Consider the following 15,486-nt stretch of genomic DNA (forward strand, 5'->3'; position numbering starts at 1 on the left):
ATTAAGTGCAGCGAATGGTGCCAACTAACAAGTAGAATTAAATCCGATATGTGCAACGTGCCTTCAGCAATTTCTGATTAACCAACTTCATGTATTTCCTTAGTTTAAACAATATGTGTTATTGACAGTCCAACAGGTTTTTAAAATAGTTTATACAAATGTTACGTCTCACACGAATGCCCGGCTGTCATTCTGTCGCCCTTTTATTTGATGCCATGAATCGTTACAGTCCGAGTGTTCACATTGTTATATGGAGCAGCCGCAGAAAGTTATCAGACAAGATTGATTGAACGTCTTCTTAATTACGTAAAACTATGTACATCCACGTACACGTTTCGTTACACAGTTGTGTTTAGATGCACATATAACGTTTGATCATTATACTTAGTATAGCATAGATTTTATTGAACTAAGCCAGTTTTAAAGCGTTATTAAAGCGTACTACCTTCTATAGAAAATTGACTTTCTTGTAAAATGCAGCTTCAATCAATATCAAAGAAGACAAAAACTATAACTGAAGTTAGAAGTTAGACATACAGGCCGACGTACTTGGTTGAGTTGACTGGAGATGCTGTTTATCTTTTCTGTTACGTAATAAATGGACCAACAACCGAATGCGCAAACATCACACCATTTACGTATACGTCATTTCTATCGTTCTCTTATCCTCTATACACCGTCAACGTCACCATGAATAGAACAAGATGACTATTGGAAGCCTGGGTCACAGCCTAGTCAATACCACATTTGAATTCCCATTCACAACAGTAGCAGTGACGCCGCCACCACCCCGACCTTCTGCAACAGTGACGCTTGCACACCCATCTGCACCGCACGCGATCCGCGCCTCGCCGTAAGCGCACTGGTAACGTGTGGTCCACAGGCGCCCCTATTGGATTGAAAAGTAAGGAACGATACAGTGAAAATAAAAGGCCATCCGAAGTGCTGTTGATGAAACATCCAGAAAGCTCATAGATATCGTACCTCTATTGATTTTGACTTAAATGGAATTTTACTTTGCTCTAAGCCCTATAACCGTGCAAACAACTCCTAACGTCAACTTCATGATCAACATGTAAATAGCAATTAATGGATCATTTCTATCCATCCTAAAACATATAAACCTACCCTTAAAATAGCGTCCTTCTGCTTGTTTCTCTCCAGCTGACAGTGCAGTACCTTCCTTGTTGCTTTCCATCAAGGCCAAAGGAGACTTCTGGAAAAATTAAAAGCATAAAAAAGACAGTCAACGCATATAAGTTAATAATAACGTTTCAGCAATGTTAATTATAAATCAAAAGTATGTATTTGCTCCTTGTTAGCCGGTATATGATAGTTTATTGCGATATTTTATATCCTTCGACATACGTACCTCCTTTTCGACATACGTACCTCGTCGTCCTGTTGTGCATCAGCCAACTGGGAGAGATCCGACAGAACAATCATCAACACAGCCAGTTTTACCATTATGGATAAGCCCCACCCAGGCCACTTCCTCTGCATTGTGTGAGACGGATATAGACATTTTGCATATGTCAGTTGATTGGGGAAAAAAGTAAGAAGGCTCAGTAACAATCTACTCAGTAAACGAGTAGCAAGCAAATTTGAGGTCATGTTAAAAGTGACGGAAATTCTCGAGTTGATTTTACTTGATGTAGATGTTAAATAGTTAACTTGAAATGTACTGTTTGACAACGATTTAAATAGCCGAAATGTGGCTGTGTTTGTGAATTAACACAATGATTCTAAAATGTTTCCATACGATATGCGTTCGCATTAGCTCACAGCATATAAAACCGTCGGTCCTTTATTATTCTCAGTCCTAACTTTAACTACAGCGTAGCTTTGAATTAATTGTCCTTTCCATCTTCTATGTAACAGACAACACGAATTCGAACTGTGTACTGAATTTGCTTCCTCCTTGTGGAGCTCCACGACTTTCTCGAAATGGCTGCCACCAAACCTTGTCAGTCTCCATGGCACGAATTATGGTCGAAATACCATGCTACTCATTTCAAATGTAGAACGGCTAGATATAAGAAAAGTACGCTGCCTTACCTACCTAACGTCAAAGTCCAAACGCCGCCAATAAGCATTTAGACATTTTCATGTGTGTTATGGATCTAATATTGCAGGCAATATCACACCAGCAGGTCTAGTTGATCATTTGGAACCAAGTGATTTGGATCCAAGCAACGTTACATCAGCCTGGCGCCGGACTAACCTTGTTCTGAATACTGGGATCTGTGTTCGTCATGTCTCTCTGAAAACCGTCGCAGTATAGTAGCGGATAATTCTTGCAGGGCGTCCCAGTAGGAGCTAACTGCGTAGCTGTACATGTATTATTTTTCAAATCCTGACTTCCTCGTTGCAGGTAGTGAACTGGATTACTATAATTGGCGGGTGTTGTCATGTACACAGGTGGGTGTATTCACTGGCATACAGGCATGTCTCAAGCTGCCTCGATTTTGACATCCTACATTTGACCTAGGGCCATGTTGATTTGATTGTATGAATGACGTCCGTGGGAACCCCAAAACTGATGCGAGGGTGCGCAAGTTTGGCAATGAAAAATGTTGCTTTTAATTATGAAGGCTAAGTGATCAGGAAAGACTAACGTTATACAAACGGAGACTTATTCATTTTCATTCTTTCATATCTTATTCTTAAACTTGGAGTGCTTGAAATAAAGTCACGGTCTGCGCATTCAAACTTCACAGAGAAAGTGTTTCCTTCCTTTCGCAGGACCTGAGGACCAAGGAATGCATTATGTACTCGGAGATGCAGTCTGATCAATTCTCACAAGAGGACGCTGTTCATCCCACGTCTTCTTCAGTTTTACGTCACTTTAACTTTACCGCAAAACGGCGAAAGGTGAAAGGTCGAGGTGTTAGCAGACGAACGTGTCCTGAGTTGAACTGATCTGAAATATACAAAAAGAGGATTTATTTTATTCACGATGCCGAAAGTCAAAAGTGCAAAGACCTCTCGTACCCACCAGGAAGTACAGAAGCAGGGTAAATTACTGTTCGATGTTGTTTTAGCTGGATTTGTGGATGTTGTTTGTAGGTTGGGGAGGGGGGCGATCCACATGCACTGCATGGGACTTTTTGATTCGCATATTTTATTCCGTTTGCTATAAACTATCGTTAACATTTCGTGTGTTCCGTCCGTTCTAGGTATTGGATTCAACAAGCAATTTGGCCAGCATATCCTGAAGAACCCTCTAGTCGTGGACAGTATGGTGGAAAAGGTGCGTTTCCTTTCGTGTTCCTTTTGACTCATACCTTGTGTTATTTCCAGTGGCAGAGGAGGATATGCAATCCTCCCAGCATAACTTGCAATACACATTCCACAATACACATCCCAGATTACTGACTGTGAGAATCTAGAATATAGACTGGTCACGTTTCTTTTGACATTGCAGAAACTGGTACACTGAATTTGATAGTAAATTTTCCTTTTCTTGAACTTTCAAAAGACTAAAGTAGTCCACATGTACATCGTTTTAAAATGTTACCAGTAATATCATCTTTGTGACAGTCTTGCATTTGTTTGCAACATCAACCTTGCTACTTTGAGCTATGTATGATATGTGGAGTGTGAAAAGGCATAATCATGACTGTTTGGGAAAGTTGAGCTCTTGCATTGAAAGAAACTATGACCACATAACTTTATTTTTATTTCTTTAACAAATAATTAAGACACTTTGGTATATCAAATATGTCATGACTCATCTGTATCTGTACTAGTATCTGTATTATAGTATATGGCTAGTACCACTTCCCTTTGGTATATAACATACCAGCTTCAGAGGCATGTGGCACTGCATCATCATTTACCTTTCATAAATCAAAAAGACGAACAATTTGGAAAAGAATGGAATATCGGATAATCCATATATAATATGGTTGGCTTTTAAACAACAGATGATAGAGCCTACATATTCTATCAAAGAAACTTGTAATGTCGACACGTCTATGACTTGAGATTTCCTCTTGTTTGACTGGTATCCAATAACAGTGCTTGTTTCATCATGACTACAGGCAGCCCTAAGGCCCACAGACACAGTGTTGGAGATTGGTCCTGGAACAGGGAACCTCACTATGAAGATGATAGACAGGGTGAAGAAGGTAAGTTATCCAATGGTATATTCTTCAAACTTCTAGGAGTTTAGGCCTAAGAAAAAAAAAGGTTGTGTTTCCTGTTTCAGTCCTGAAAAAAATAGGGTCGGTAGGTAGGGATTTTTTTCTTTTTTTTCTTGTAATTTTTTAGGCTAGCCAAAACTCTAGTGAGACATATTACAATAGAGTTGAACAAAGTAAACTGAAATGCATGAGGACACCTGTCTTTCACTGTCAAATTCAAAGTTTGTTTTGTGCATTATAGATACATTTATCCTTCATTAGATAGGACAAGCAGTGTTCTTACTTCAATAGGAAGCAGGCTGAATAAAAATCCTAACTGGAAGCTATGTGACTCCACTGCCCATCCAAAAAAGTCTAGTGTAGGTAGGTTTTTCTAGGGTAGGTAGGGAAACAAGAAACACAACATTTTTTTCCTACTCCTAGGCCTTATTACTTGTACCAGAATGAAGTAAATGCTCTGGTTTCAAGAGGGTGGCTGCCATTGACTTGGTTACATTAGGTATAAGATAATATGCTCAAACACTTAATGTAACCAGTAGTTCATGTTGTGAAGTATAGGTAACCAAGTAGGCTTGTTGGCTTGAGAGCATTGATGGTCAACAATTCATTTTGACAGATTGTTTATCGGGATTATATATATAGATTTTTGGCTATTGAAACATTGAAGCATACTAACTACAGTGTTCGAAACTGCAATTTGCAGAAGGATTTTCAAGATTGCAGAAGAAAAATTAAACAATCTGCAATATTGCACAATGAAAAAAATCAGGATTGGGATTCAATGGTTCTAATATGTTAGCAAACTAGTGGCATTCTCACCCCTACAAGATAACATTTAGCTCTTGTATCTTGTCTTGACTTTGTCTTGCTTTTGTTTCCTATTGGACTATCTAAAAGTTGTCTTCACCTACTTTGCATACAGTAATGCTCTCATTAGTATGCATTCCAAAAGTAGATTGATAATTTAAATGCAAGGCATTATTAGGTAGAGACGGATGTTTGGAACAATGTGTGTTTGCAGAAAATATTTTCAAATTGCAGAAGAAAATTTTGACAATCTGCAAGATTGCAGAACACCAGAAAAATGTATTTCTACCACTGAACTATCTACCTATATGTATGATATTACATGGGGTTGCATAGTCTAGCTGTAATGATATCAGTGTTAGTTAGAAAGCTGTATTTCCACCCAACTCCTGACTGTTCCTGTTTGTCCACAGGTGATTGCCTGTGAGATTGACCCCAGGCTCGTGGCTGAACTGCAGAAGAGAGTCCAGGGAACGTGAGTCATTAGTGAATATCATCAAGAAACTATGATTGTTAAGATAAGTTGTTCAATATTCTAAAGAAATTAACAAGCCAAGAACATGAATTGGTGAAGGTATGGGGTTATGGAAGTGTAGTACGTTCATGTAAATTTATTATGTTACCTTCACAGAAGGGAACATATTGTTTTTGCTTTGTTTCTTCTTCTTCTTCTCCGCACAAATAAGATCAACGACCTGGACCAGACGGCTGTCACCATGGTAACCGGTAAAGTAACAGGCACCATGTGGTGTTCGGTTACATAATGTAGCAAATGTCAGATCTAGAGGGGCTCGGGTCACTACATTTAGAAATGTGTTCAAATAAGAATGAACAAAACAGTTGCCAGTGTTAGACTACAACATGTGAAGGTAACATTCTGTATTTGCTTGCAAATATTACCTTTCTAGTTATTCTTTTAAGATGGGAATATATTGTCTTGTTGATTTTTCCTCCCCAGACCATCGGCTCACAAACTACAGATGATGGTGGGAGATGCTTTAAAGACTGATCTGCCTTTCTTTGACATCTGTGTAGCCAACATCCCATACCAGGTAGGAGGCTGTACTAATAAATACATGGAGTTATAAAGACTAATTGCCCTGCTGCACCAGCTTTTCTCTTGCACCAGCCAGATTTGTGAGGTTAGTCTGGTCTAGGCATCCTGATCCATAATTAACTATAACTTATAAGCAACTGGAGTCGAAACGCGTTTGGCAAACAAAAGGGAAAAGATTTATTCTCATACTTTTCCACAGAAACACGCCCATAACATCGATAAAGGTCAGTAGAACGGGCACTGAACATCATAACATATGATAACAAACTAATCATGAATACAACTCTACGTGACTGCAAATACTACAGTTTATCTATGGTAAGGATATTGGAGGAGATAAGGGGTTGGCGGTGGGTCGAAAACCGGGGAACGAGTCTCGTGCGCCTCGCTTCCCGCGGATGAAAAACAGAATGAGAGCCCCGGTGTTGGTGGGCGGAAGTGTGAATAGGCAAGGACGGACACGCGGTGACCACGTGTGAGGTCAGACAAAGACTGACTGGGTTGTCGTAAATTAATAAAAATGACATCACTGACATTTTTCCACGATAATGATGATCATCATAATGATGTGTTTGTTGCACACTTGATAAGGCTGGAAGCAGGGAAGCTAGTACAGCTCTTGTGCAATTTGGCAGAATCCAGTGAAATAAGGTCCGCTTTGCAATACTGGTTCATCTCTTATTGACTGTTACTGATTTTTGTTGTTACATATTTGCTTCCCCTCAGATCTCCTCTCCTCTAGTCTTCAAGCTGTTGTTACACAGACCTTTCTTCAGGTAAGGCATGGTGTCATTTTTTTTTTTTTACTTGGATGATCACTAATTGAACTATGGCACTACAGTCAAACCTGCCCGAGCGACCACCTCTTCTCAGCGACCACCTGGCCATTTCGACCGCTTTTTCTCGGTCCCGATTTTTTTCCCCATTGACGTAAGCATTAAGCGACTTTTTCTCAACGACCACCTGGCCAACGCGACCGCGACTGGCCAAAATTGGGACCCATAACGACCGCATAATTTTCAAAATTGAGGTTTTCATCGATTTTTGATGATTACTAGCGGGATTTTGTGCCGAAAGCGGCCAGTTTGCATCGGATTTTGACTGCCATTACAATGTTATGACGTGTTTAGAATAAGGATGGCGGCGGTCAATGGGTGGGTCAATAGGGCAGTCCACTGTAATAGGGGATGAAATTTCGTTGTAAGAAAATCTGACTTTAGTTTTTTTTAAAAATCTATATCATTATTAAGTGAACGAATGCTGAAATGTATATAGCCTCATACTTTTTAAAGAAAGATCTGTGTAGTGCTTTTGTCCAACTGTACAGTTACATTCACCCATTACATTCGACCGCTTTTTCCCGGTCCCCCGGGTGGTCGTCTTGGGCAGGTTTGACTGTACTTCTATTAAAGACAGGGTTAAAGTTTATAAAAGTAGAAGAAAGCATGAAAACAAGCAAACATTGGTCACACGGAATTCTCAAACTGAAGGTTTATTGTGAGTGTACAGTACTATACGTGTCATATCACCAATTGAAAGAACATGTTTTCCTCTATTCCATGATAGCGTACTGCTTACAGTACACTCCTATGGAAAGGGTACTGTATCGCTATATTAACTTATCCCCCTTGCCTACTGTTGCTAGGTGTGCCATCCTGATGTTCCAGAGAGAGTTTGCCCAGCGACTAGTGGCCCCGCCCGGAGACAAGCTGTACTGTCGACTGTCTCTCAATGTGCAGCTCTTAGCTAGGGTGGACCACCTCATGAAGGTGGGAGATAGTTTCAACTAGGGCTGGGTATCGGTACAGTGTACCGGTACAAAACCGGTTTTTCTTATTGGACCGGTCCAGAAAAACTGGACCTGAAAAAATTAGGTGGACCGGATGTTGGACCGATTAGAAAATTAACAGATTATTTTATCAGGCATTCACACGTTTTGGCGCTTGCAGGTGGAAGAAAATAACAAGAGTGAAGTAGAATAGAGTTTATAGTAATTTCTACCACGTTTTACAGCCACTCGTACAGGTGCAGTTAGCGTTGAAGGATTTTAAGACGCCAGTGTAAGTCTAATACTCCACCAAATAGATCTCTTTGTAGTGAAATGGACCATTGATATGAGTCATACTGAATCAGGTCCAGGTTCAGGTCCGGACCTGGACCTGATCCTTTGGACCTGAACCGGACCTGGACCTGAATTTTCTGTACCGGTACCCAGCCCTAGTTTCAACTGTTTCACTCGTGTAGTTGAAACTGTGGTTTATGAGTATAAAGTACCCAACTAGTTATCCGTCTGCTTGATCTTAATCATCTATTGTCAGTACATCAATCAATAATCAGTAAACTAATGCAAGTGTTTAGGGATACATGTAGTGCTTCATTTGATACGAAAGTACTTTGAATATATAGAGAGAGAAAAAGAGAAAAAAAAAGATTTTTAGAAAGATATCTCTGTGAATGTAATGGAGAAGTAGTGGAAGATATTAAGCTACCGTCACATATATAGAAACTTTAATATAATCTTTCAATTGGCATTACAATTGTACTGTGCAAAGTTAAAGGGGCATTCCACTCCAGGAGGGAGTCTTGTTGTCCAATAGATAATGTGTCAATGAATACATAATCAGCCGAACTTTGTGGAATTCACCTTGGGATGAATTGCGTGAGGTGTGTTTTGTAAAACAATATGACACTCACTAAACCCATGGAGACCCTACCCATGCATTCCCTATACGCATAGACACTTTGGTTATCGTGCATATTTTCGGAATAAATGAGGTTTGCTAAGCACACCGAGAAGGCAAATTGCTCATAAGATAGCAAAGAATACAAGAACAAGACGAGATTTCTTAGCGAACCTAAAATTAGTTTTGTAACCGTACCTAAAAGTTTTGCATTGTATTCAGCCATAGGATTAATTCAATTAGAGGGTAGTTGGGGAGTTTAGTAGAAGACTGAATGCTCTTGAGGCACGTGGAGTAACTGAGTACTTGATCGTATAATGTTAATTAGTATGCATTTACTACTTCCTAAACTTGATATCTATCGGAAAATAACACTCCCGTGTGGAGTGGAATGCCCCTTTAAGCACACTGGTAAATAACATGATTGATGTGAATAATGTTAAAACTACATCCCAGATGATAATGAATGACTGAAGAAGTACCCTGTAACCATTTTCTTACCTCCCTCCCTACAGATTGGCAGGAACAACTTCCGACCGCCTCCTAAGGTAGAGTCCAGTGTGGTCAGACTGGAGCCCAAGAACCCCCCTCCCCCCATCAACTTTCAGGTCAGATTTTTAACTGTTATACAAACACACTAGCCTGAGTACCATCCTCTGTAGTGACTGCTGGCTTAAGGTCTCATTGATGTATTACTCCGCGAGTGGGTACCCTAAAAGAGATCCGAGCCAAAAATGAACGGCTGCACAGACGCATGTTTTTAGCGGTGAGAAATTCCCTTTTAGCCAGCGGAACTGATCTCAAAAGTTAGATTGGTGAAAGCTTATTTGTAACTGAAGAAATTAGCAGGTAAAGTTTTGCAGCCGCGCGCTAGGTCGGAGGTACACAGTCGTGGGTTCTGAGTGGTGCGGTTGTACAATAGCAGCGAATAAATGCCTTTTGTGGGGATTGACTAATCGTAGTATGTAATTGCTACAAAAAAAGTTCCTATGTATAGTTTACATTGGCAATTTTTTCCCACGATATAGGGTAAATGTGCTCGACATAGAATGAAAAATCTGCTGAAATTTCACGTAGCTTCATTATGAACGCGGCCATTTAAACCACGAATTATAACATAGAAGTGTATGGAAAGAAGAAACTCATCAATGAGACCTTAATACTTTTGCTTGCTAACCACGTAAGCAAACAAAAGTGTTGAGCCAGTGGTCACTACGGAGGATGGTACTCAGGCTACAAACACACTACACAATATACAGACTACCAATGGTAAAAGTACTGATGAATCTATCTCCTGGGAAATGTATCCTGGAAGAAATTATAAGTCATGTACATTGTACATGTACAGTACATGAATGTGTAGAAATATGCTGGTATGGAATTTTGTCCTGAATAGTTGGTGTTGTGATTGCCTGCATTCAGGTAAATTTGCTGAGCTTTGTGGTTGGACTTACTTGCAGTACTGTCAGTTTTATATAGGGGTCTCTTCTACACTATGTGTTGTCTTTGTGACATGAGTGCAACCTCTTCTGATAGCAGTGGCGGCGGCACCGGGGGGGCAGGGGGGGCGGCTGCCTCCCCGAAAAATATGTTGGGGGGGCGTCGCCCCCCCAGAAAATCAAGCTGAAACCTTGTGTATTTTTCAGTGATGATGGAAATTTCATTAAATCAAGCTAGTCTAATGGGAAAATTTACGCCTGAAAACGCAAGAAATGACGTTTCAGAGAGTCCCGATTTCAAAATTTCGCCAGTGTTCCCTTGTGACGGCTCGCGTCTTTGGCCATGTCGGCGCAGGACAATATGTTGCGGGAGCATTGCTCTTAAAAACCTTTTTAACTAATAGAAATTTTACTATCGTACTATACTTGGTTTACAAGCAGAATGTGGGCCTCAAATGCAGGAAATGACGTTTCAGGCGGTCAATTTCAAGATTTCAAAATTTTGTCCGGACCTCCCTAGCGATGACTTGTGCCTCCGGCGCTCACAACAACATGGTGAAAATTTGTTGAGGCGTGGGTCATTGCCCTCAAACATCTCTTTCATTCACAAAAATGACATTAGATTTAGCATAGTCCCTCAGCAAAATTTGTCCCCCAAAATACAGAAAATGGCGTTTCAGAGGGTACAGATTTTGAAATTTTCCCAGACCAACCTTGCGACAGCTGCACCTTCGAGACTCGGAATCGTGAATATATTTTGGGGGCATCGCCCTCGCTAAAACCATGTGTCTTTCTAACAGAATTGTCATCAAATTTAGCTTAGTCTGGCAGCAAAATATGCGCGCCAAAACGTAGGAAATGGCGTTTTAGAGGGTCAAGATTTCAAATTTTCCCGGGGGAGCATGCCCCCGGACCCCCCTAGGATGGTCGCGCCTCCGGCGCGACTGGTAGCGCCTTCGGCGCTACATGTGCCGTACAATTCTGTCAGTAAAAGTTCGCCCCCCCAAACGAAATTTGGTGCCGCCGCCTCTGGATAGTATACGTATGTGTTCTGTAAAGAACCTTGATATTACAAGTCTGTTAGATACATACTTTTATGTTACAGGTGATATCTTTCTTCAAAAGGTTGGGAAAATCACAGTTACCATTGCAATAGTAGGGCTAGCCCTGGATAATAGCCTCTGGCAAGTTGGGTAGCCCTGGCCGTATTTCTTTCTATACAGTCGAATAAATCGAATCAAATCAAACAATAAACCAAAGCTTCATAACTTACACAATCATTGCATACTTCAGATGATTATAATCAATGTATTTTCCTCGTACTGTTTTGGACATCTTAATTGTATAGCCTAGTGGGAGCCTGCTGAAATTCACTTGTGCCTGTCAGTTATGGCAAAAGTTCTAGTTATGAAGCCCTTGGGGAGGCCTTAATTGGCAACTGTGATAATTAAGGAAAAACAGATGGGGAATGTAGCCAAGAAAGTTTGCACATCTTTTATATAATCCTTTGAATTTGTTCTTTGTAGAAATGATTGGAATTTCTGTCTATATAAGGGAGCTGTGAGTTTAGTTTGTCCAGGGTCTATGATAATGAATTTGTACACAGTGATTTTTACAGATTTGATACTTAGTAGACATGTTTTATCATTTATGTCTGTTATGATACATGCCTGTACCTAGATGTTGTAAACTTCCAGACATGATACTATAATGATACTGCTGCAAATACATTGTAGGATAACAAGACAACACAATTATTTTGAATCTTAGAAATAGTTTATTCATCTATAGACAGCTTCTACATTTTGTACACTGACTTCATACTTGTTTGTAGTCGTTAATTCCGTTTGACAACATTTTCAAACCTGTTTGCTTTGAACAATATCTCAATTATCTAATATATGTAAAATCACCATGATGCCTTGGTAGCACAATCAGTACATTTGAATATGTTGCAGGGCTCGAAATATGTGCACCCAAATTTGGAGCTGTGCACCCAATTATTTTCTGTGGGTGCACAAGGCGCACCCAAATATTTTCTTGGGTTTATGTATGTAAAGATATCAAATAATCATATTCTTGACATCTAGGTGTTAGAAAGATAATAAAAATGTCTGTCATCATGGTACTTGTTAAAGAATTCGATAGCTTGTAACTAAGTTTTGCTATTAGGTTATGCTTAAATTTAAGTGGTGCAACCAAAAATATTTTGGTGCACCCAATTTTTTAAGCTGGGTGCACCAGTGCACCTAATCCCAAAAATGAATTTCGAGCCCTGTGTTGGCAGTGATGAGAATAAGATGTCTATTTTAGCGTGAAAAGTACAAATATACATGGTAGAGAATTATGGTAATACATAATACATTGTATCTTGTTCAACACTTTTAAGTAAGTATCCATCCAGCCAGTCCCTCACATACATATGGATAGTATCAAGCATCTGTTCAGTAATCCTAAAACCACCTTAAAGCCATATTGTAGCTTAACTTTTCAATCAAAAAGAGCAAGGAAAATCCTTCTCAGTGGTTCCCCTACATATTTTGTTGGCATGTTGGTTCCGGTTAAAGATAACACAAGAAGCTAGATTTTCTGTGTCTGGGAAAGATTATAACTGTTTATTAAATTATGATAAAGCCCAATTTTTGGCCACTTCCATGAGGTAGTAGTAGGGAAAACCGCTTGTCATACAACAAGAAACAACTCAAGGAACATCACATGAATGTATCTCCCATTTCCAAGTGTCTTTAATTTTTTTTCTCCTACTTTTGTTGTTGCCAAAATGGCTTACGGTAATCTCATTTCCATGAAACTACTGTAAATGTTTTTAAGTTCGCAGGGATTTAATTTCGCGGTAGCGGGAAAAAGGACTTTTCGCGGTGGATTTAAGTTCGCGGTAACACAATAGACTGCAATCTAATATCATAGTAGAAAAATGTTCGTGGTGGTTTTAAATTCGCGGTGAAGTGGTCACCCCGAAAACTGCGAACATTAATCCACCGCGAACATTTCTGCATTTACAGTATCCTAAGCAAATGGGGTCTGTAAGGATTTACATACATCTCTTCATCAGTTTATTCCTCCACCATTCAATAACTTTCTTAAAAAAAAGTTATAAGTCAGAGACTGATATACTTTTAGCCTATAACTTACCTTTAACAACTTTGATAATTGTTGACTAGCTACACCTATAAATAAGCTAACAAATTTACACAACAATACGTAAAAACTATCTGCAGATACACGCTATGATCATGTAGTTCAAAATGTGTTTTAAACAGTATGTTCATGGGATACAAATCTGGTATAAAGCTGAATAAAACAGAGATTATCAAAGCAGACTTTGGCACGCATCAAAATACATCCATGTATACCTAACCTAACGGTAACTTACATTGGCAATGCCATGATTATCGTCAATATATCAGGCATACCATGGTTCGGTATTAGTAATATTTACTTTATAAGTATTATTGATAACTACATTTAAGTCAAATTGATAATTCTATACTCTGCTACTGATATCTGTGAAAGCTATGTTCATTACATGTACAACAGTCTTTGGTACACTTCCTGTCCCTCCTCTCCATTTTGACATGACAAGCATAATATACACACTATAGGTTAAAGGGGCATTCCACTCCAGAAGGGAGTGTTATTTTCCAATAGATAATGTATCAATTAATACATGATCAGCCGACCTTTGGTGGAATTCCACTTGTTGCGAATTACGCAACATGTGTTTGTAAAACAATATGACACTCACTAAACCCATGCAGACCATACCCATGTATTCCCTATACGTGTAGACACTTCCTTTATCGTGAATATTTTCGGCATAAATGAGGGGCGCTTAGCAAACCAAGAAGGTGAATTGTTCACAAGATATCAAAGAACACATAACAAGTCCTCTTTTTCTTAGTGCCCCTGAAATAAGCTTTGTAACCAAACTTAAGTCAGGCATTGTCAGGCACATTGTATTCAGCCATAGGCTGAGATTGATTGATTTAATTAGAGGGTACTTGGAGAGTTTTGTAGAAGACTGAATGCTTTTTGATGGGCGTGGGGCTAATGGGTACTCTATCGTATAATGTTACCTAGCATACATTTGTCACTTCCTACAATTAATATCTATCAGAAAGTAACAGTCAAATCTGGAGTGGAATGCCCCTTTAACAATTTCACAATACAAATGTAAACTATTGACATTGTCTCAATAAGTACAGTGACACCACAGCCCTTAAATTCCCCCTCTCCCCATACCATCGCAATTCTAACTTAACTTAGCGTAGACCAGATATCCGCTGAACGTGATGCGGTTGTCATGGAAACTGAGGATGGCGTGGTGTGTTCCTCCGTCGAGCTGCAGCCAGACTTTGTCGTTGGTAGCGAGGTGCAGCATGATGCTCTGACTCTGCATGATGTTTCTGTCATCGTCCTCTGTGTACAAGGTCACCTTGGAAAGGAGGGAGGGGGGCAAAGATGGGTTAGTCAGAATTTACAGCGTTAACTGATAAAAATGCAGTGCGCAAAAATCTATCCCTTTGGTGAAAAGCTTTATAATCCTCACATTTCCAGGTTGAAACATTGTATTTCTTCAAATCAAGTATTTTTCATATCATTGATTTCCAAGATGATGTGCATGTTGTTTATTTGTTGTTTATTAAGAAACCTTTTATCCAAGGTTCAATCAAATATCTATGATATAAAATGTCTATATTTGTCTCTTTGACTTTCCTCTCTTTTCATTCATGCTCAAGTCCCTTCAGCTCTGTTCATTAGTATCTGGCCAAGGCTGTAGCACCTAGGCCTAGTATGCCGGTGGTCCTTGTAAAATCAAAATCGTGTCCTCCAGGGTATTTCCAAGGGTTACTATAAGAAGAAAGGTTTTGGGCAGGTCTGTTTTGGGAAGGAAGGGAGAGATTCCCTGATGGGACAGAGTGATTAGAACTGTCTCCACCATGGTGGTCTGGCTTCTGGAATTTCCCCTTACAAATTCAATTTCTGCAGTGCTGGTCAGGACTGGTCCATTAAGACACGTTTGAGGTGGTTTAACAAAATACATTTCGTACCTTCCAGGGTTGAACAAGTTTTCTGAAATCCACTTGTCCTATCGGGCAAGCACATAAAAAATGTACTTGCCCGAACCAATTTTTCACTTGCCCAAAATTCAAATGTCACTGTTACTAGTATATGCATTTTCACTTCCAGCAATAGAATTCTCTGCAGACAATTGCTTCATGTCATGACTGTAAAAAGTAACAAGTATATCAAAATGCACTAACTCCCACCATTCTTATACAGTTCGTCTAAACTGCTGCACTGCCGTCTTCTCTTTTCTAAATCCTAATTTTTTT

The 15,486-nt window shown here is 39.6% G+C and overlaps 3 protein-coding genes across 4 annotated transcripts in view; 1 reads left to right on the forward strand and 2 right to left on the reverse strand.

The window, feature by feature from the left end:
- Positions 1–161: 161 nt before the first annotated feature.
- Positions 162–2,379, reverse strand: LOC118431758. The gene is made up of 4 exons (XM_035843061.1): positions 2,225–2,379; positions 1,393–1,497; positions 1,129–1,216; positions 162–889 (listed from the first exon to the last, which is right to left on the reverse strand). The coding sequence occupies exons 1-4, from the start codon at positions 2,255–2,257 to the stop codon at positions 732–734; spliced, it is 384 nt and encodes a 127-aa protein (XP_035698954.1). The 5' UTR covers positions 2,258–2,379; the 3' UTR covers positions 162–731.
- Positions 2,380–2,828: 449 nt separating this feature from the next.
- The window catches only part of LOC118431760 (probable dimethyladenosine transferase), a 56,635-nt gene continuing 43,977 nt past the window's right edge, over positions 2,829–15,486 (forward strand). The window contains exons 1-8 of the mRNA XM_035843064.1: positions 2,829–3,017; positions 3,180–3,253; positions 4,047–4,133; positions 5,369–5,430; positions 5,914–6,007; positions 6,739–6,788; positions 7,658–7,781; positions 9,209–9,301. Coding sequence (XP_035698957.1) covers positions 2,960–3,017; positions 3,180–3,253; positions 4,047–4,133; positions 5,369–5,430; positions 5,914–6,007; positions 6,739–6,788; positions 7,658–7,781; positions 9,209–9,301 — 642 coding nt within the window. The 5' untranslated portion in view covers positions 2,829–2,959. The remainder of the gene's footprint in view (positions 3,018–3,179; positions 3,254–4,046; positions 4,134–5,368; positions 5,431–5,913; positions 6,008–6,738; positions 6,789–7,657; positions 7,782–9,208; positions 9,302–15,486) is intronic.
- Positions 13,770–15,486, reverse strand: part of LOC118431759 (angiopoietin-4-like) — a 20,840-nt gene continuing 19,123 nt past the window's right edge. For both annotated transcript variants that reach the window (XM_035843062.1, XM_035843063.1), the window contains exon 4: positions 13,770–14,585. In XM_035843062.1, the coding sequence (XP_035698955.1) occupies positions 14,403–14,585 (183 nt within the window). In that variant the 3' untranslated portion in view covers positions 13,770–14,402. The remainder of the gene's footprint in view (positions 14,586–15,486) is intronic.

Source organism: Branchiostoma floridae, chromosome 15, assembly GCF_000003815.2.
Source record: "Branchiostoma floridae strain S238N-H82 chromosome 15, Bfl_VNyyK, whole genome shotgun sequence".
NCBI lineage: Eukaryota > Metazoa > Chordata > Leptocardii > Amphioxiformes > Branchiostomatidae > Branchiostoma > Branchiostoma floridae.

Bases quoted from the DNA above. Each gene is read 5' to 3' on its own strand.
- LOC118431758 (XM_035843061.1), bottom strand. From the start codon at position 2,257: ATGACGAACACAGATCCCAGTATTCAGAACAAG. The intron at 1,217-1,392 runs GTACGTATGTCG...TAATTTTTCCAG, and splicing joins ATGCACAACAGGACGACGAG to AAGTCTCCTTTGGCCTTGAT. The intron at 890-1,128 runs GTAGGTTTATAT...TCAATCCAATAG, and splicing joins AGAAGGACGCTATTTTAAGG to GGGCGCCTGTGGACCACACG.